At 33.9% G+C, this 22749-nt stretch overlaps 2 protein-coding genes across 2 annotated transcripts in view; one reads left to right on the forward strand and one right to left on the reverse strand.

The window, feature by feature from the left end:
- The window catches only part of LOC135144612 (uncharacterized), a 151905-nt gene that overhangs the window by 37304 nt on the left and 91852 nt on the right, over positions 1-22749 (reverse strand). The window contains exon 8 of the mRNA XM_064076644.1: positions 1483-2097. Within this exon, the coding sequence (XP_063932714.1) occupies positions 1483-2097 (615 nt within the window). The remainder of the gene's footprint in view (positions 1-1482; positions 2098-22749) is intronic.
- On the forward strand, positions 9969-11658 carry LOC135144602 (uncharacterized). Its single transcript, XM_064076633.1, has 2 exons — positions 9969-10493; positions 10552-11658. The coding sequence occupies exons 1-2, from the start codon at positions 10119-10121 to the stop codon at positions 10738-10740; spliced, it is 564 nt and encodes a 187-aa protein (XP_063932703.1). The 5' UTR covers positions 9969-10118; the 3' UTR covers positions 10741-11658.

Below are 22749 nucleotides of genomic sequence, written 5' to 3' on the forward strand. Positions count from 1 at the left end.
ATTGCATATGCTTGAACTATTGGATATTTTAGAACGTACAAATATTGTTCTTCTTTTTTGTACCTTTAAATAAAAATGTATTCTTAAACTTTTAAAGTAATACATTTTTGAGGGGGGGGGGGGGGGGAGAATTTTCAATAATTTTACAAAGTTTTTTCGGGAAAATGGAGTGAGTCATTCTTGATTTAATCGATATAACGATGAAGATTAATTCTAAAAGGTGTGAGTGAGTTGATAAATCACAAATATAGTCATAATATTTTGCAAATTTCAGAGATGGTTTATTCTGTAAAATTTTTAGATGACGTCATTAATTTTTTGGGAAGGAATAAACGAATAAATTTTGATTAATAATTTACCACGATTACGATAACCTTAAAACATTTTCAAGATTTCAGAGCATTCGGTTTTGCAGTTTCAAAGTTAAATAGCAAAATGTTATACAATTTTGAATTTTTTTTCCAAAAATTTGGACGTCTAGGGTGAAAACTCAACACGGATTCATACACCACAAGTGCAGGAGTATCTTACTTTATAAAATAAAAAAAAAAATACTATTTTAAATTTTGGACTTGACGTCATTCCATTGGTAGTGTGATTAGCCAAATTTTGCTTAGTGTTTTACCATCTACAATCGGTGCAGTAGTTTCGGAGATTACGTGTCTATTAAAAATCGACACAGACGATAGACAGACAGACGGAAACGGAAGATCACTTTTTTTCGTACTCTAGGAGTCGTGAAACGTCGAGAAAACATGAAAGTGGCAAGTCGTCCGATGGACTCGATTAGTAAATATGTACGTATATTTCCTTAACTTACGCCCAGAAAGTAAACAAGTAAAAAAGACCAGCGTAGGTATCAACGGAACGAACAGTCCACATTATCGATTATCAACACTTTATCTACAAAAATATTTTCAAATAATCTACCATGCAACTTTACGAGCGATATTAACACACATAAAGCTGCTACCTTCACAAATAAAATGGTCTTAAACACATAATTAACCGCAAATTGCTACCCTTTCAACCACATGCTGTGGGCATAATATATAAAATAATCACTCTAATCTTTTGTTTGTTTTCTAAAACCTCACGCACCGTTACTTCACCTACATTTAAAACTACAATTACTTATTATAATAACAAAAATGAACATATGATAACCCAACAGCTGCTATCCTCGAACACATAATTTTCTCCCAGAGAACTCAAACACTTCCCGCAGATTTTTAAAATCCGATGACGTTTTCATTGTTCCAGCCTCTAATTACTAACACGCAATTTGCAGATCAATCAAGTGAACCTCAAATCTCTGCTTTTATCCACTCCATCTCGGCGTTCCCGATAAAACCTCACACTCCATTCAAACCCAACGTTATGGATTTAATACCTAATTATGCCGTCGTTAGTGGGTGTTGCTTAATCTAATAGCTTTCACATGCGAGCTTATATTTAGACGTAACTCCCAGACGTACTCACCAGCATCTGCAGGCGGTGTCGGCGTCTCTTCTCTCGGTGACCTCTGTCCATCGAACTCGCTACTTTGCTGCTTCTGAAGATCCAAATCGATCTCGAGGGCAGCTTTCTCCACCTCGTGCTTCTCAACGAAGGGGTTGAAGCTCCCGTCCGGGTTGTTGTTGACGATACCTTCGGCCAGAGCTTTGGCTGCGGCGATGGAAGGCGACAGCACGTCGTCCACTGCGTCAACGTCGGTCTCAGGGCCCAGGTCGTCGTCGTCGTCGAACTCCGACGCCAGTCTTTTGCCGTTGGATTTCTCGGAATTGTGGTAGAAGTCGCCGCTGGGTGACAGGTCGGCGCCGTTGTGCTTGAAGTTCTCTGAGAGGTTCAGGAGCAGCCCTTCTGACTTCTGGCCGATGATGTTGTTGTCGGAGCCGTTGGAGTTGGAGAAGGGATTGTTTGCATTGTCGAGGCTGGTATCCATTGTGATGGGAGAGGCGTTGCGGTTGGCCCAGTGGGCTTCCGCCGCGATCTTTGAGGGTTCGCGAAGAAATACTACTATCACAGAGATGTTATCTGCTGATCCTCGTGCTTTGGATTGGTGGACCAGGCGTTCGCTTATGAGATCGGTCTCGTCTGGAAGAAAAAGTAAAAAGTTAATGACAGTGTCAAAAAAAGGTTTCTAAGTTGACATGAGTAAGATAAATCTGGTCAAAAAATTTGTCCGTTTAGTGATGACTGATGATACTTTATTGACAGTTATTTGCCTGTAACTGTGAAACTGGAAAAAGAACGCGCTAGTGTAGCCAACATAATTTTTTAACAATAAATATCAAAGATTGCTATTATAGACGACTTTTGTATTCTATCATATGCTGATTCCAAAGTGACTAGGTTTTACCAAATTATCTCTAATAGAAAAATAATAAGTGGAGTGACCATCGAAGATGATATCAAAGTTTTATCTCTTCACAAGAACCACAACTCTATAATTTTTCTACAGGTGTACATTTCTGGATTAAAATATTGAACGAACTTTTTACCGAAAAGCTATGATCATAAATTAAATCAAAGTGATATTATTCTGTTACTAGAATTCAACAATGCATGGAGTCTCTTTACTACTGAAATTTTTGAAATTGTCTTTAAAATGAAAAAAAAAATGGTCGAAGGATATTTCGACAGAACTTCCCTCGCTTCTGAAGAATAGTCCAACAAATGCCGCAAAACCAAAAGAACGCGGTCCATACAAGTACGGTTAATACGAATTATCTTTAAAGTAGGTAACAGACGGGAAAAAATGCTATACGAAAAATTGACACATCGAGATATGAATTAAATGATCAATAATAAATAATAGTTTAAAAAACTAAAAAAACACGCTTTTATTGCTAATCGAACTAAAAACTAGAAAATAATTTTTAATGACAGAGTTTAATATTACAGTAGTAGAAGATCAAACAATCAATCATAATAAATCACCTCAAATTAAAATTATAATAAAATTTAAGTTATTAACAGAATAATTCAATTCAGAGTAAAAAGCGTGGGGTGCTTGATATTTTAAATATTACAATCATTCTATTGGCAACTATCTATGAGAGGATAGTTATGAACCGCAGTAAAATGCACCCCACGCTTTTTACTCTGAATTGAATTATTCTGTTAATAACTTAAATTTTATTATAATTTTAATTTGAGGTGATTTATTATGATTGATTGTTTGATCTTCTACTACTGTAATATTAAACTCTGTCATTAAAAATTATTTTCTAGTTTTTAGTTCGATTAGCAATAAAAGCGTGTTTTTTTAGTTTTTTAAACTATTATTTATTTTTCAATTTTTAGTCTGCGACAAATTCATAAATTGGGGAATTAATTACTTATTTAGATTTTTCTAGAAAGAACCACTCAGTGGTCTCCGTAGGATCGAAGATCCTGGCGGTCCTAATAAGGATAATGGGAAACTGTTATCAAATTATTGCATTGTCATCGATCCTTGAGACGTGTGCAAAGTTTCAAGATGATCAGACTTTTAGAAACCGATGAAAATTAAGCTCAAAGATTCCGTTACATACATACATAGATACAACCCAAGCTAATAAAAGCGTGATAAAAATCAAAAAATCAAAGATTTTAATTAAAAATGGAAACATTAGAAAACCGAAAAATCGAAATCTAGAACATTAAAAAATCGTAAAATTGAAAACCGTAAAGTTTAAGAAGGCGAAAAATTGAAAAACAGTAATATCGAAGAACTCAAAAATTGAAAAAGTGAGAAATGAGTAAGTAAAAAATCAAGAAATTGAAGAATTTGAAAAATTAAAAAACTGACAAATCGAGAAACTGAAGTCGAAAAATTGGAAACTCCAAAGATTTAAAAAAGTCGGAAAACCGAGATGTCAAGAAATCGAAACCAAAAAAATCGTAAAATAGATAAACGTAAATTTTAAAAATTCGAGAAATTGAAAAACAGAAATATCAAAGAAGAAAAAATATGGAAAAATCGAGAAATCAAAACATCAAAAAATGGAAAAATTGGAAAATTCTAAAATTTAAATATCGAAAAAATGTGTAATCGAAAAATCAAAAACCGAGAATTCGAAAATATGAAATTTAAAGATCGAAAAATTGAAAAAGCGAAATATTGAATCAAAAATTTGAAATATTTCAGAACTAAAATGACGCAAAATTGGAAAATTAAAAAATTGAAAAATCGAAATGAGCCATAATCGAAAAATCGCAAAATTTAAAATTGAAAAACTTGAAATAAAAAAAAATCTAAAAATCAAAAAATCGAGAAATCGAAACATCAAGAAACTGGAAAATCGAAAAGTTAAAAACTCGATAAACTGAAAAATAGAAACATCAAACAATTGAAAAATGACAACATCCAAAAATGAAGGAATCGAAATACTTGAAAAATCCTCTAGAACTGACATACTCAAAAATTGAGAAATACTTAGAAGCAAAATTGAAGAACTAAAAAGCCGAAAACAATTTAAAAATCGCAAAATTGAAAAATTGAAGTATCGAAATACCTACTGACAAATCCTAGAACTGACATACTCCAAAATTGAGCATTGGAAGAAAAATTGAAAAACTGAAAAATTCCAAAACTGAAATATCGAAAACTTGAAAATTAAAACAAACGAAAAACTGTAAAATTAAAAAAAACTGAAAAATCGAAAAATTGAGGAATTGAAAAACTGAAAAATCGAAACACTGAAAAGTCGAGAACTCGAGAAATGGGAAAATCAAACAATCGATTAATCGAGAGATTAAAGAAATTCAAAAATCGGAAAATTTAAAATGAAAAGTTTCAAATTAAAAAAAAACCGGAAAATTAAAAGACCGAGAAATCAAAACATCAAGAAACCCTTTAAAATCGAAAATTTAAAAATTCGATAAATTGAAAGACAGAAATATCAAAAAACTAAAAAATCGAAAAATCGCAAAATCGAAAACTGAAGAATCGAGATACTGACAAATCCTAGAACTGACATACCCAAAAATTAAGAAATGGAAGAAAAATTCAAAAACTGAAAAATCCCAAAACTGAAATATCGAAAAATCGAAAAGTCGATGTCGAAAAATTGAGAATTTAAAAATCGGAAAATTGTAAAATTAAAAATCTGAAAAATCGAAAAATTGAGGAATTGAAAAACTGAAAAATCGAAACACTGAAGAGTCGAGAAATCGAGAAATGAGAAAACCAAACAATCGATTAATAGAAAAATAAAGGAAATTCAAAAATTGAAAATTTAGAAATGTTAAAAAATGAAAAATCGAAAAATAGAGGAACTGAAAAACTGAAAAATCGAAACATTGAAAAGTCGAGAAATCGAGAAATGGGAAAATTGATTCGAAAAATTGAAAAAATCCAACACTGAAATATTGAAAAAATAAAAATCGAGAAAACGAAAATCGGAATACTGAAGAATCGAAAATTTGAAAAATTGCGAAATTAAAAAACTGAAAATTGGAAAATCGAAATAGGCCATAATCGAAAAATCGGAAAATTTAAAATTGAAAAAATTGAAATTAAAAAAAATCGAAAATTTAAAAATTGGATAAATTGAAAAATAGAAACATCAAAAAACTGAAAAATGACAACATTCAAAAATCAAAGAATCGAAATACTGAAAAATCCTCCAGAACTGACATTCTCAAAAATTGGGAAATGGAAGCAAAATTGAAAAACTGAAAAATCCCAAAACTGAAATATCGAAAAATTAAAAAATCAAAGTCGAAAATTGAAAATTTAAACAATCGAAAAATTCTAATATTAAAAATCTGAAAAATTTAAAATTGAAAAAATTAAAATAAAAAAATCGAAAAATCAAAACATCGAGAAATCTAAACATCAAGAAACTGGAAATTCGAAAATTTAAAAATTGGATAAATTGAAAAATAGAAACATCAATAAATGGAAAAATGACAACATCCAAAAATTAAAGAATCGAAATATGTACTGAAAAATCCTCTAGAACTTACATACTCAAAAATTGGGAAATGGAAGCGAAATTGAAGAACTGAAAATCTGAAAAATCCCAAAACTGAAATACCATATTAAAAATCTGAAAATTCGGAAAATTGAAGAATTGAAAAACTGAAAAGTCGAAAAATCGAGAAATGGGAAAATAAACAAACTGAAAAGTCGAGAAATCGAGAAATTAAAAAATTGAATAGAAATGTTAAAAATTGAAAAATTCAGTAATCGAAAAATTAAAAATAAAGAAATTGATAAAATCGAAAGTTGAAAAATCGAGAAATCGAATATCCGAAAAATCGAATTCTTTTATGTATCTAAAATTTTGTTTTTTTTTTTCAAAAATCTGGATGTCTACCATAAAAATTTAATAGGGATTCATAAATTACAAGTTCAGGACTGTTACTTTTTATCAATTCCTGAGGGGTATGAACCAATTAATTTTGAGTGTCGATGCTTCGACGTTATATCGCTGTTGGTGGAGATGAGCAGACAAATTTTGGTTCGCGTTTTACCATTTACATGATTCCTACCACATACAAAATTTGGCAAGAATCGTTCCGGCAGTGCCGAAGATTATCTAATAAAACACAGGCAGAAACGGGGGACCTATCTTTTCGTACTCTATGGGTCACGAAACGTCGCCCGATGGACTTGATTAGTGATTACAATACTTTCTTAGCTTACACTCGGGAAGTAAAAGATATTGCGATAAAAGTTTAAAATAACAATTTCAAAAGGACTGTTTTGTGCAGGTCTTCGGACGACGTTCTTTATTCACAGGTAAGAAATTCTTATTTGTAGAAACTAAATCTACCTTGACCAAGATTGTCTGGGTACCAGATGATCTAATTATAATTCATAGTCACGTTTTGTAAGAGAATGAAAACACTTCTCGGAAAAACACGGTCTCATGGACAAATAAGAGTTCGTATTAATCTTGTTTGCTAAATAAGACGATATTGATCAAGTCGAGTCGGAGCTCGACCTAAGAAATTTCTCTTATAAATAAATTGAGCTGTTAAAAAGTAGAGCGTTGGTATTTACTGCAATTCAAATTCTCTAGAGAATCTACAACCATCAGATTATTAAAAACTTTCAGTGCGCGATGTGATCTTTTACGTGCTTTAACTCAAGCTAGATGAATTATTACGGTTTACAATTATTTCATACACTGTTTAAAATTGGAGTTCAAATATTTTCATGTTTTTAAAGATTTATCATGATCCTCAAAGATTTATGCTACTCAACATACGCAAAGCCACAAAAACTGTTTCAGTGAAAATACATTTAGCAGACCGGGTTGATTGATCTTAACTTAGCTAAATAAAGGATTTCAAACGCACGTTCTTAATAAAGACTATATATTTTTCATACATCTTTATAAAAAAATATGCCTAGATTAATAAACGCATCTTATTTTACAGATTTTAAATGTTTAGGATTTACTTAGAGAACTTTAGATGTAACGTCGTCAAAATTTTGGTGCGGATGGATACACAAATTTTGAATCTATCATGCTCATAATAACCGCAAAGAATGTATTTAAATTTCAGCATCAATACTTTTCTGGTTTAACACCTGTAGAATTAGAAGTGCCAACTTAGTCTTGTGAGACGAAGATAAAAAGGTACTTTTAGGAATGTCAAACTACTACTTAACTTCGGAATTTTTTAAAACACTTGGAGCTCGAGACTGTACACATCTTAAAACTGTCGCCAGATTTTGAAATTTGGGTTACGTCTTATTAGATACATACAAATGTCTCTGACGACAATCTACAATGCTTGAAATCAACATACAATATGCGATTTGAAACCACAGCAATTATTTCTCTCATTATTTTTATTTTAGGTCTCGTAGAACGCCAAAAACGTGTGAACAGTCCTTCTTTTCAATAGACAAAAGTCAGTCAGGCAGATGCCCGTAAACAAACCATCTCTGACACAGACAATACAATCCTCCACACAACTAACTAGACGATTATTCCGCCACCACTGTTTAGCAGCTACCAAATAATGACAGTCATCGTGAAGTCTAACCAGCTAGAAGATTCAGTACGAAAATGACTAGCCATCGAAGTACCAATAATTTCGTCACGTTTACGATTAATTATAAAGATGCAATGAAGCACGTCCCAAAGATGGCTCATCTTGTTGCAATTCTCATCATGCCTGGTCACGACATGAACCATTCCTGTCAACTGGAGCATGGATAGACCAGACCGTCCACTTAAGACAGATAACAAGATCGCCATGGTCTGCTAAAGAAAAAAATGCCTCAAAACGTCCGATTCACACTAGTCTGACACCGTTCACACGACTCCGTCGTTTCCACAATTTCCAAATCTTACGCAAATTAGCGGAGTTTATGTTTCCGTCGTGATGTTCACACAGGATCATTATTGTTATTATCATAACAGAGATCGCAGGATTTCTGATTCGCGACGTGGCGGTTTTACTTCCTCCAGCTGTAAACTGTTACTACTTTAAGCGAGCCATAAAATTTAATTTGTATTGTTGGGTTAGATCCGACAACGGTGACTCTTATCACGGATTATGTAACAATGATGCGTGGCAAAGGACGAGTTCTGCTGCGGGGTAAAACATTAATGACGTTCAAATGGGCACGTACACCGCTTTGTGAACGTATCCCCTTGGAGAACCGCCGTGCCAAGTTGCGTGGAAAATGCTCAAAGAGGCTCCGGGGCTCTTGTTTGGAGCTAATATCGAAGGATGTCGGATCAAAAGGTGATCTTGCAAAAGCGACTTATGATTCTGACAATAGAAGACGGATAATTATTTTATACAAAATTTAAACAACTATGGTGTGAAGTTGAAAGAATTGAGATGAAAACATGCTACAAATTTTTAGTAAACACAAAAATTAAAAAATAAAAGTATACTGAAGGAAAAAAAAACAAAGAAAAAACTAAAAAGACAAGTAACGACGAACTAAAAATACTTGAATAATAGTAAGTATAGATATACATAGATGGAGAGAAATGCATGATTTTTGCAGAGGTGCAATTTGTAGCCGCAGGGCAATCATCGTCATTTTTTTTTTAATCTACAAAGCAGGAAAATATACCGTACAACTAAATAGGAAGTACACGTTTGAAGAAATACCGAGTATGGTAGCTACCTCAGGTAATGTAAAAATATACACAGGTCACTGCCTACGCACATATTATGCAACTCTTTCACTATACATATACTGGTGCAAATACAAGTAGTTCTGAGGAGGAACTCGGCGAAGACTGCCGAGAGTTATATCGAAAATTCTATTTATTTTATTTTTTATGACAACCCCTATAAGTTGAATGTGGACTATTACAGTACAGATAAACAAGCATGTCATGCGTATATTTCAAGTGATTTTTTCCAGAACAAAATTTTATGATTACGTTCTCAATATTTTAGCAAAAACACATACATATACAGGGTGTCCCAGAATTCGCGCCATTCCCGTGAATGACATGTTCCCTGTCCCGAACTGTGCCGTAATTCGCAAAAAGAATTGTCCAGGCTTTAACCGTGTGAGAACTGGAAGGCGATTAAGTTGACCAATAGAGAGGCTGCTTTTATATCCGAACGTTTCTATGTTCAAAGTTACCTATGCCAAGAACAAAAAATCGGGTAATACTAAAGTTGAATGAATTTTTTCCGAATCCCCCTCCGTCAACAAAAGGAAACAGAAGTGTGGTTATAAATTTAATCATTTTGACAATTGTTTGTCATAAACTGTCACGAAGTTTATCACTGACCTGAAGAGACGCTTCTGCGCCAAAGATGACTGATTAATGTACACAGAGACATCAAGGTTTACTTTAAGGCAAGTAGCACGGGACAGAAGTTATTTCTGCTGCCATTCTAGTTAAATTGTGTTTAACTGGGCTGCACATGTCATAAGAGAAGCTGTTTCATTTCATCGTAGGCAAATAATACATTTATTACTATTCTACATAGAGTAGCTACCGAAGAGCAGGTATTAGAAGTCATTTTCGTAGAGCCCCGTGAATAATCGTCGGCACCCAGACCAACATGTGTTTCACCGATTGTTACATCGAGCAAAAGAAGATGGATCTTTTCAACCTAGTCGGAAAGGCCGTGCTGGGGCTCCACGGAATGTACGTGTAGGTGCTGAAGAGCAAGTGTTAGAAAACATGGAAGCGGATCCTAGGAGAAGTTTCCCCTACGTAGCGCAAATGAGTGGATGCTCAAGATCGACCACTCATCGTATCCTTCAAGAGAGAAGACTGCATCCTTATTATTACACGAGAGTGCAGCATCTGCGACCAACCGACTACCCGCGACGAGTACATTTTGCTCAATGGTTACTGCGACAAAATGAACTAAATCCTGATTTTACACGGCGCATTCTTTTCACCGACGAATGTTCATTTTCCCGAGAAGGAATGTTTAATGCACACAATTGGCATTTCTGGGCACACGAAAATCCACATCTCACTAGGGTGAGAGCATATCAGGAGCGATTTACTATTAATCTATGGGCTGGAATCATAGTAGTACCAACTGTGGTAAAAATTTTAATGCATCTGATAAAATTATCACTAAACTCCGTTCCTGTTTTTTTAGGTGGGGCCGTTTGTGTTACCTGATCGCCTTAATGGGGATGCATATGCTAATTTTCTACGACTAAAGCTTCCGGCATTGTTGGAAGACGTTCCTTTGAATGTACGGCGGAATATGTGGTTTCAGCACGACGGCGCTCCTCCACATAATTCGATACTTGTACGACGAACATTGAAAAGAGTATCGTCATAGGTGGATTGGGCGTGGCAGTACTAACATCTGGCCTCCTAGATCTCCAGACCTTTCTGCTTTGGACTTTTTTTTTGGAATCAAATTAAAAATTACGTATATAGAGAACCCCTAGATATGTTAGAAGAACTGGAAGAGAGACTGCATGAAGCCTACGCTACAGTTACTCCTGAGATGTTAAATAATACACAACACAACATAATTCGACGAGCTAGAACTTGCATTGAAGTTAATGGTGGTCATTTTGAGCACATTGTTTAATAACGTTACAGTACAACGATTCCAGCCCATAGATTAATAGTATTGCTCTTGATATGCTCTCACGTTAGCGAAATGTGGATTTTCGTTTGCCCAGAAGTGCCAATTCTGCGCATTAAATATTCCTTTTCGGGAAAATCAACATTCGTCGGCGAAAAGAATGTGCCGTGAAAAATCAGGATTTAGTTCATTTTGTCGCAGTAACCATTTAGCAACATGCACTCGTCGCGCAGTCGGCTCGTCGCAGATGCTGCACTTTCGTCAATAGTAAGGATGCAGATTTTTGTCTGTAAGGATACGATGCATGATCGATCTTGAGCATCCAATCATTTGTGCCACTTGTTCTTCACCGTCTATGCGTATAATCCGTGGAGGCCCAGCACGGCTTTCCGAATAGGCTGAAAAGATCCATCTTCTTTTGCTGGATGCAACAAACGACGAAACACATGCTGGTCAAGGAGCCGATGATTGGGGAAAAGACCTGTATATTCGCGCACAGCAGTGGCTGCATAGCGTGTACATTCTCCATAAATTAACATCATTTCCAAATATTCTTTATACTAGTATGAATAAGACATCAATAACTTAGTGGTATTGGTACTGACTTGTTTATAGTTTGTATTGTTCTTAAAAAAAATTGCAACTAAACGATTTTTGTTATAATTTTTATTCGTATCTTTTCAATCTCTAGAAAGTACTCACAACTTTAAAGAAACTGTTTTAAATCATCATGTGCAACATCAATATTATTCTTGAATAAGTCTCAGTTTTCAGTATCTCCCCCACATGATTGACACCACAGCAGATACCTATGATCTTAATACACCAGAGAAGTGGAGTCTCGTCTCTTTTTTCGTTGCTTAGATTAGGTATCAGCAACAAAGCTGTTCAGTAAAAATTGATACTGTTTATTGAAAATCATAAGCACCGATTAATCAAAAGCGATATTTATGTTTTAGTACACTTAATAACGTTCTTTGAATGGACATGTGGTACTCTTTTTTAGAAATAACGATAAACTTAATATCAGGCATATGATGCATTCTGAAAATGTACTAATTTTCGTTAAAAAGAACAACACATTGTTCACGGGACTCTAAGAAAATCACTTCTAATACCTGCTCTTCGGTATCTACACTATGTAGAATAGTAATAAATGTATTATTTGCCTACGATGAAAAGAAACAGCTTCTCTTATGACATGTACAGCCCAGTTAAACACAATTTAACTAGAATGGCAGCAGAAATAACTTCTGTCCCATGCTACTTGCCTTAAAGTAAACCTTGACGTCTCTGTGTACATTAATCAGTCATCTTTGGCGCAGAAGCATCTCTTCAGGTCAGTGATGAACTTTGTGACAGTTTATGACAAACAATTGTCAAAATGATTAAATTTATAACCACACTTCTGTTTCCTTTTGTTGACGGAGGGGGATTCGGAAAAAATTCATTCAACTTTAGTATTACCCGATTTTTTGTTCTTGGCATAGGTAACTTTGAACATAGAAACGTTCGGATATAAAAGCAGCCTCTCTATTGGTCAACTTAATCGCCTTCCAGTTCTCACACGGTTAAAGCCTGGACAATTCTTTTTGCGACTTACGGCACAGTTCGGGACAGGGAACATGTCATTCACGGGAATGGCGCGAATTCTGGGACACCCTGTATAAATTTGGATAGGGACAGTGTAAAACTAGTAATTGTATTGTCGAAGTGGGGTGAGTCGTTCTTGATTTGATCAATAAAATAGATTGCCTCATCCATTTTTTTTAGTCACCCTGTATAAATAATTCTAAAAAATATGGATGCATTGATAAACTACAAGTGTAATATATACACAAACATACATATTTTGCATATTTTAGGCAGGATTTGTTTAGCAAAATTTTAAGATGACGTCATCGAATTTTTGGGAGAGTATAAACGGATACATTTTGGTTAAAAATTTACCATGCTAACGATTACCTGATTGCAAGATTTCAAAAGTAAATCAGCACAGAGGCCCGATAGACAGAGTGTCAGACGGAAATGGGGAACCTATTGTTTCGTACTCTTGGGGTCATGAAACTGCGATAAACATAAAAGTATCCAATCGTCCGATGGACTCGCTTACAATACTTCGTTAGATTATGCTCAGGAAATAAGAAGGACATATAACGAGAACTCCATAGGAAAATTCTTTGAATATTATCTCTCTTAATACTTGATTTCTATTAAGTTTTTGTATCTAATTAGAATACAAAATCTACTCCTAGTAGAGGAAAAATAAATTAGGAGAACGAAAAGGAAATCCAGTTACGCGTCCTGAGGCTACATGTATTTAATACGTTTTTGAATAACATGACGTCATTAGTTTTTTTAATGAAGCAATGTTGCTGGTTTTCCAATATTTCATAAAGTAATTTATCCTTGATATCTATTGGATTATGGTCAGCAACAAAAACAAGGATAAAATATGAAATTTTTTGGTAGCGACAAATGTACCTACTTATTAATAGCGAATACTCGATGAGTAATTTCTGAAGTAATTAATAAAATAAAAATATCACTTCTATTTTCTACCAAAATTTCAAAATTCAATGTTTCCGAAAAAATTGAAAAAATTTAGTTTAGAAACTTTTATTTGTTTTTACTTCCCAAGCGTACGCTAAGAGTACGAAACGATAGATCTCCCGTTTCCGTAGGCCTGTCTACCGTCTGTCTCGCTTTTATTAAATGGATAATCTCCGAAACTACGGAACTGAGGGTTGTCAAATTTTACTGTGTGTTAAGAATATCGTGTAGATGGTAATACGGTGACTAAAATGTGTCTAGTCACCCCCACTAACAATCTGATAACGACACGTCAATATTTTGTTCAGCAACTATTATTTAAATTTTATAAAATAACATACTTCTATACTTGTAGTTTATGAATTTGCCTTAGTTTTTAATTACAATTACTCTAAAAAAATGTTTATACAATATTTGCCAGGTAATATCCCGTGCACGTACGAGGCAGCTCGGTGGCTTTAAGGCCTTGAATTTGAACAACTTGGAACTCTGCGCAGAAGAGTTCGAAACCCATTCTCGTCGTGATTTTTTTTTGTAAAACAATAATTTTGTATGCTTTCCTCTAAATAATTTTACAACAATTTTTTAATCATTGCTGTGAATGAATTTAAAGTGTGGATTTATAATTACAGAAAAGGGTGCATATAAGTCAAACATGGGCTACGTGAAACTGGCCGCAAATATCGCACACAAATGTAAAATGACGGTGACAAAAATCAAGGCGGATTCATAAATTACAAATATAGGAGTATGTATTTTGTTTTATACAACTTATGAAAGGGACGTCGTCACAATGTTGGTGGGGATAAACACAAAATTTGGTTAGCGTTTTGCCATCTAGACTAGACGATATTCACACATATAAAATTTAGAACCATGGGTCTGCTAGTTTTGATTTATAAACGTGAACATAGATGGCAGACAAACAAAACAGACGGAAACAGGACACGTTTTGTGTCCTACTCTCGTTGTCACGAAACATCGAATTTTGCGAAAGAAACATAAAATACAAAAATACTGAAAATTAATGTTTAAACAAATCCATGCATATTCAGAACGTTATTTTGCTATCAACTAAAATTTATGACGTGATTTGTGGGGTTGGACGGAAAAGATAGGGGTTGTATTTGAGGAAATTCAGACTTACAGAAAAGAAATGAGAACAATAATCACAAAAAAATACAATATAAACCACACCTATATCCAAAATATTTTTTGAGAAAAAATATGAATTTTAAAGGTTTGAGGGACCTGAAATTTTAGAAGTACGTTCCTGACACGGGATTCTACTTACTACTGGTAAACTGGTACAGTGTCATTTGATCAGGTTTTTTCCAGGAGTGGTCACAAAGTAGTTCCTTTTGTGGACAAGTTTTTTTCCAGTTGTATTTATCAGAAAATTTTAGTTCTGTAATTTGATTTTATATTTCTTTTTTCAAGAAATCACATTCAAAATATTCGTAAAGTAAAACTTGTTTTTATTTCACGGTGTCAAAGTAAACTAAAGTGTCTGGGTTTTGTTGATTCACTTTTTATAATTTGTTTTTGTACTGACAGAAGATATCAATTACAATAAAATCCGCAGTGATATAAAAACTTCAACGGCACTCTGAATAGATACACAACATTTAGTATCTTTATAGTTAAGCTAGATTAATAACTTGATTATGCTACAACTGTAAGCCATGCATTCAAGAAATTTTTGAAATTTTCTATTATGACTGGCAATTTTTGGAATTCAATATACACAACTTTGGTTAGTTACGTCTGTGAAGATTAAAATTCCTACCAAGCTTTTTAAGATTTTGTAAGATTGTTCTACAACTGTTAATTAATTAACAATTGGCAGAACTTTCCCAAATTTTTCTGAAAAACTGCTTCTGATAATTATATTGCGACCTAGTTACAATCTAGCACTAAGATTGACTTGAGATTACGTCATCACAGGGAAACAACTGAACTTTGAAAATTTCAGCTATTATTAAAGGCCAGATCGAAGTGAATTGCACCATAATATGTAGTTTAAAACCCAGCGTGTTACACAACCAAATTTTGAAGTCTGGATTACCATCTTCAATAAAGAAATCTCCCCTTCTACTATAACACAGTTGTGAAAGGGGTCACTTGCAGCTATTTGGCATGGCACAAAGCTATTGTATCCCGCTGATTTCAGATGAAATCATGAATAAACAATCGTGTTTGTGTTAAAAAAAGTAAGTTAAAGGTTATGTGGAAGAAGAGGTTTTCATACAATCTTTAACCTAGTTTGAATTTGATTGAAAATATCTTGAATAAAATCGTCATCAGTATTTTGAAACCGAATTAAGTACGAAATTTACCCCTTTACAATGATTAATAGGATAATTGGAATATTACGTGCTTTGATACATCTGTTCTTGAATGATTCTCCACACCTCAAATCTAGCTCTGTAAGTTCAAGTGGCCAACCCACTAATGTTTACATTATTAATCCCTGAGAGATTATTGCACTTTGTACTAACGACAAAGTGTAGGTAGATTGTTTATTCTCCACCTGCAACACTTTTCCTTCAATGGTTAGTTTGCTTTAAAAAATCATTGAATTCCGTGCTACAGAAACCCGACCAGCGCAACAATTTCTCTCTCCAAAAGGTAAAAGGCCGCCCCTGACCACGCTCATTCGCACGAACCCCCATTAACTCATCTCCATTCTGTCGCATTCTCAGAAGTCGATTGTTCTACAAAAATGGATCGCACGAAGATAATTCAAGTTCCCGGAAGCCAGCAATCGAAATAGTTTCCGACTGCTTACTTTCACGTCGTTTCTTCGACACCTCATCCATACAACAAACCGTTTTTCTAAACATTCGCTAGATCACTTAGGAATCCGCCCCGAAGGTAAAGAAACCCATCGCCCACCTCTGCGATAAATCGTTTTCCATCTCGTTTGATTTACGCTTTCAGCGCTCCATCCATCTGTGTGGCGGTGCGCCGTCTTCTGGGCGGACCCTCTTCCATCTGGGGCTCGAGGTGGAACTTCCTGGACGCGCTGAGGTGTGAGAAGAGCAGATTCACCAGCCGTAAAGTACAGCAGTTCGTCGACCCTTGAGGCAGTCACCGTTCGATGCAGACGTTCTGCAGGTGGCGGCGACGGCCGCCATCATCATTCAAAGGTGGTCTAGTTAGACATGCTCGATCTTATAATACGTAATCTCGGACGATTTTGCCTATCCACTTGAGGCATTGCGGTTATCGAGGCTTATTTATGGCAGTCGGACGATTATGAAGTTGAATGTGTCGTAAATTGGTGGATGTCGACGTTGATTAACAGGGAGAGAGGTGGAGATTTACGAGCTGGTGGTTTTGTGCACACGAAGGTGAGGTCTGGTGATTAATTGGGATGGCGGTGGCACCTGGGTGCGCTATGCCAAAAATTTTGAAGTCGCTAGTCAAAACTCTGATTATACATTTTTTAATGTGACGACAATAACTAGCACAACAAAGTATGTTTTTGTTTCTAAAAGCTCAAAGGAACTTTTTTTCTTGACATTCAGTTCTCATACAATATCCTCCCAGTGGGAAAAGGCGAGTATTAATTCGTCTCAGTTGTTACTATGTATTTGATACAGTGTTTTCAGCCAAGGAAGTCGTAAAATTGAAGCTTGTTAGGGTGTCGAAATTGGATAACAACTATTCTATTAAAAAAAAAAATCCGATCTGTATCTATGTCCATTGTGCTTTTATGTGACCAGCAGTCGATATTGCAGTAGAGTTAAATAACATTCAACTTAAATTGCTCAAGTCCGGTCATTATAAAATCGGAGGAAATTATTTCTTAGACTCTTAAAAATAAAATTTATCTCAATGAGTCGAAATTCAACAGTAGAGTTTTGATTGTGGCTTTACCGCATCTGTTCTCTATGTGACTTTTTTTTTAATGTAAAAAAGTGAAACAAAAATTTTCACGGGCACATTGTTTTACTAGGTTTTCAAACCCTTAACAACACAAGTTTTTCAAACTTACGAAATTTCTTTTTCAAAAGACTGGAATGCACATAATTGACTCATGGAGCAGATATTTTGAGCTGATGTCATGATGAAGTTTATAAATTGATTGTCATATGTAAATGAAGCTGTGGTCGTAATTTAATCACCGAAAAAAGTAATTATGTAATGCGAAAAATGAAATAGACATGAACACAGAGTGAATTCTTATCATGAAATATGAGCTTAATTGTAGCTACTACAAAAATTCTGTAGTCATTTTAACAAATCAATAACACTGAAAATACACAAAATATTTTAGCTTTTGTCTAAATAATGCCAATCTAGTTGGCGAAACGCATTGACAAATATTTTGTGTGTTTTCGGTGTTGTGGGGATAAACGTTATATGTATTATTATAGTGATCAAAAAGTTTTCTAACAAATGAAATACATAATGATTGTAAAATTATAATAATGATTAAGACTTGTTTTTATAAACTGGTCATGCTACGTAAGGTTTGTTGCATATACGTCAATTGTGAATCATTTTTTTAATATAAGTTCGCAACTGGCTTCACTTAGTGTAAAATCTAAACGACTTGCTTAAACTACGAAGGTTAAAACGTCATTAAAGTCAAAGTACATGTTTAGAGGAAAAAAACAATTCGTGAAACGTTTATTTATAACGTTTAATAAACGCACACTAGGATTTCTCAAATTCAGATACTCTTGCTTCAGACAAATATTTTATAACATAAACCCGACCTAAGCATTGACTAATAAATCTCTTAGTTTTACGTATATTTCATACCATTTATGTTAACACGGAGTTCCTGATATTTATTGTTCTTGTTGTGTTAACAAAGAAAACCGCAATGAGAGAAAAGCACACTACCATTCAGAATGGAAGAATTGTTTTGTAACAGTTGCAATAATTAAAAAAAAAACACTTACCATTCACTTTTATTTATTCTAAACCGCGATTTCTAATTGTTAATAAACAGATTTTTAGATCTTTAACAATATGTAATAATATTTATTAAAAGCTACCGAGTTAATATTACGTCTAACATTAATCTGTTTGTTTCCTACCACGTTTTTATTAATACGTTTATTTAATGGTTTAACTATCTTAAATTGAAAAGTATTATATGCACCCTGTATCAACGTATAACAATGAATTAATATAACGTAAATTTTCAAATACTCGTATGCAAATTCTAGAAAATCTTTTATATATCTATTTTATTGTCTTATTTTCAAAATTTCTTAACTGAACTGAAAATGTTGTAATATAAATCATGAAAACATGGTGTTAAAATTTCGATATCGTTTAAGCCAAAAATGACTAAATAACTCAAATCAAAAAAAGACCCCGCTTCAAGGTCTTCTGATTTGGTAAATCCTGACTTCCATTTTTAGTTGTTATTAATAACTCGCAGTTTTTGTAACAATCTTAATCTTATTAACCGCAAAAATGATGTTTTGAAGGTTTAGACATTTCTCGGACTTCTTTTTTATGCACCGATTAAATCTGAAAGTTCTGCGACATCATAAATAGCTTCTTTTTTGTGTTACCTGTGCCACACAATTCAAGGATTTAAGTGCATGTGCACATCCAAGTGCATCTACCGGTTAGCAAACTTTTTCTAATTAGCTGACAAAGTGTTAAAACAATTACTCAAACAAACACCTGAAGGAAAATGTGGCGCACAACTGTCTACCGCGACAAGTACGGCCCTGATCATTACTCAGAAAAAGCTTAAACCTGACCTTTCTTCACCGTCGCGAACAATCGCTAATTACAATCAAATTAGAACGTAAACCTTATTCAAGACCATAAAAGAATGAATCATTTTGATCATTGAAAGTTAACACACAATGAGCAAATTCCCAAAAACTGAATCACTTATTAAAAGAGCGGGCGATAAACAACTTGAGTTTCTAAAAAAAAACCTTGCAAATATCTTCCCATCTGACGCCTCTCATTACAAAAACCACAAAAAGGCCATCTCGACAAAAAGACCACACCGACTTCGTCTCGCTGTTATAAATAAGCGGCCTGAGAGAGCCAAGAATGCGTATACATCGTCTTCACGACTATCACTGAGAAGATATGAGACGGTGATTTATGGTAAAACATGCTTGTGCAAACTTATCGGCCTAAAATAAGTCGATGGAAAAAAGGACCAACTGAATGTCTCACTTTCCATGAACACGGATACCGAAAGTACATCTGAATGAGTTTAAATATAGATTTATGTGTATATTTGAGAGGGTCCAGAATCCACTTTATTCCATTAAATCGTAGATGCGGCTTCAAACCCGTCACAAATTTATTTACTTTACTCCGAAATCATGTTAAAAAGAGCTTTCTGGCAAGTGTGTCGAGATTTATCGTCGAACTTTGAGAATAACATTCGCACATTTCACCGAGCTCCTGGAGGGAAAAGCGGAAGCGAAGGTGCGTTTTATCGATATGAAAGCTCGTGAATTAACCCAAAATACCATATATAGTTTTGGAAATGCTTTAAATTCAATTAATCTGGGTTGGTCGCGGTCGTAAATTTCACTTTCTGTGGGCGTTTCCCGAAACGTGCGATAACATCGTCATGAAGTATGTGCGATTGGCCGGGTAATTAAAATGAATTAAAGGTCGATAATTGGGATTAAAGCTCAGGGCTGAATTCGAATTACAAATTACGGAGGGCTAGCGAGTTCTGTTTTCCATATTGGAATGTTGGCTGGCTCGGTAAAAGCCAGATAGGCAATCAAAGGGAGGGTTGTTAATTAAAACGGAAGAAACGCATTTATAGTCTTCCAGGCAAATTGCCTGCCAAATGGCATTAACATTACGGCTCTAGATTTGATTCGGAATATGTTAAAGTAAGCGTTCTCGTTTTTTCCAACACCTTTTCGTGTTAAAGGAATATATATATAATGTACACCAACATGTTATTATCTGATGTAAAAATAGGCAAATATAGCGCAACACGGCTGTAATTAGAATTACAGAAATGGCAGCTTCTTACAAACGTAAAATAAAGTATGCGCAAGTCGTTAAAATGATTTAATTTTATTAAAACGACTTTAACTCACTTATTAACCCGTCAAAGTTGAGACCAAAAACCTCAAAAGTACACATTATGTATTAGGTTTCAAATTACTTGTATCAAGTTGGATTTCAATTTAGGTGTTATAAAAAAATAACTAGATCTATTTTGTGGTGTTAAAGTAATTTCAAAACGAACTTTTTAAACCGCAGCAAGCCATGGAAATCTAGAAACTTGGTTGGTAATCAACTAGTAGTGAACTACGATTCTTTGTCTAAATTTGGGTTGTCACATATTTAAGGTTATCAATTGCATCAGCAACCTAACCATTATTGTCAACTTAATATCATACGAACATTATTATTAAACTAATTCATAAACTTTCAGAACTTCATAACTTTACTGAAAATAAACTTTAGAAACTATTTTTTAACTGAAGGGCAAATGCCATTATTGTCAACTTAATATCATACGAACATTATTATTAAACTAATTCATAAACTTTCAGAACTTCATAACTTTACTGAAAATAAACTTTAGAAACTATTTTTTAACTGAAGGGCAAATGTAATTAATAACTAATCATTTTATATGCAAAAAAATGTTTTTTTTTGAGAAAAATATTTTTCATTATCAAAATTCTAACGAGAAAGATTTAAAAATCGAGATTTCAAAATTAGAAGTTTAGGCAAAATATTATCTTCGTTTGGCTTTTGGAAGATGTTAACTTTTGAGGAATATTTCAAATTTGGGTGATTAATTAATTAGTTCCTAGTTTACGATACAGATATAAGTGTGTCGTGATAATAGACAATGCACCATACCACTCAATGCAATTGGAAAAAGTACCCACATTGTCTTCTACCAAGGTAAAAATGCAACAAGAATGCTCAATTAAACACCATAAACAGTTTAATTAACATTAAAAAAAATCAATTGTGTTGCAGGATGAGACTGATGATTCAAGTTCAGAATTTTAATATTAGTTGTGGTGATTGTTATAGTGTTGTAAGTTGTTACTATGAATAGTGATTATTACGAGTCGTAATTATTATGTGAAATTACGATAACATGACTTTATCCAAAATGCTCATTGTTGATAAACAAACAAATTTACTTTAAGAAAAAATTCCCAGTCTGGAAGACAACATATTGATTAAAGGATTCAGAAATAGATAAATGCAAGTACAAACTCCTTGAGAAAGAAATCTATACCTATCTATAAAGATATTTTGAAAATAAACATCTTTACCACGCTCACGATACGTTAGAATTGTCGCAGATTCAAAATTAAATTTCCAAATATTGTTATTACTTGTTTATCCAAAAATCTGGATGTCTCGGTAAAAATGCAACACGGATTCCTAAACTACACATGTAGGAGTATGTTATTTGATATAATTCGAAACCCATTTACTATGTAGGGGTAAGGTGACGTCACCACATTGTTGGTGGGGTGATTAACAAAATTTTGGTAAACGTTTTACCTGATATTCCTAATATACATAAAAAATTTGACAACAATCGGTCTAGTAGTTTTGGAGAATATCTGTCCAATGAAAATCGACATTGACAGACAGACAGACAGACGGAAACGGAAGACCCCTTTTTTCGTACTCTACGGTTCATGAAACCTCGCGAAAACATGAAACAAGCAGGTCGTTTGATGGACTCGATTACTATTCCTACTTACGCTCAGGAAGTTAAAAAGAAAAACACGATTTTTCACGATGTAGTAATTACCTGAAAGATGCGTCAGTCATGGTCAAAAAAAAAAAAACATGGCCTACTTTAAAAAGATCGTGAAAATACTATGCATGCCAAAAATTTTGAACTGCAGCTTCATAAAATATTCAGAGCTTGTTATTTAGTACATTATTCGCTTCACATATAGTTTATTTCCATAAACTGTCTTTATTTAGTGACAGCTGTTTAAAAGTTGAAGATATTTTTTTGGGACACATTAGTTAAAATATGTAACAATTACATACAATACATTTCAATTATTACATTGTTATTATTGTCATTCTGATCAAGACGGATAACGAAAATTGACTCTATTATAGAAAATTTTTAAGCGCGTCCCGAGCGCAGGGAACACACTCAAAACAACAAATAGAGAATAACGGGAATAACATTTAAAATTTTCCAAAATCCTAAAAGATGGAGTAGGTTACGTATAA

This window comes from Zophobas morio, unplaced genomic scaffold (assembly GCF_036711695.1).
Source record: "Zophobas morio isolate AGI-343-1 ecotype UQ-CSIRO unplaced genomic scaffold, CSIRO_AGI_Zmor_V1 ptg000004l, whole genome shotgun sequence".
In the NCBI taxonomy this organism is placed as follows: Eukaryota; Metazoa; Arthropoda; class Insecta; order Coleoptera; family Tenebrionidae; genus Zophobas; species Zophobas morio.

Bases quoted from the DNA above. Each gene is read 5' to 3' on its own strand.
- LOC135144602 (XM_064076633.1), top strand. From the start codon at position 10,119: ATGGAAGCGGATCCTAGGAGAAGTTTCCCCTACGTAGCGCAAATGAGT. The intron at 10,494-10,551 runs GTAAAAATTTTA...CTGTTTTTTTAG, and splicing joins TCATAGTAGTACCAACTGTG to GTGGGGCCGTTTGTGTTACC.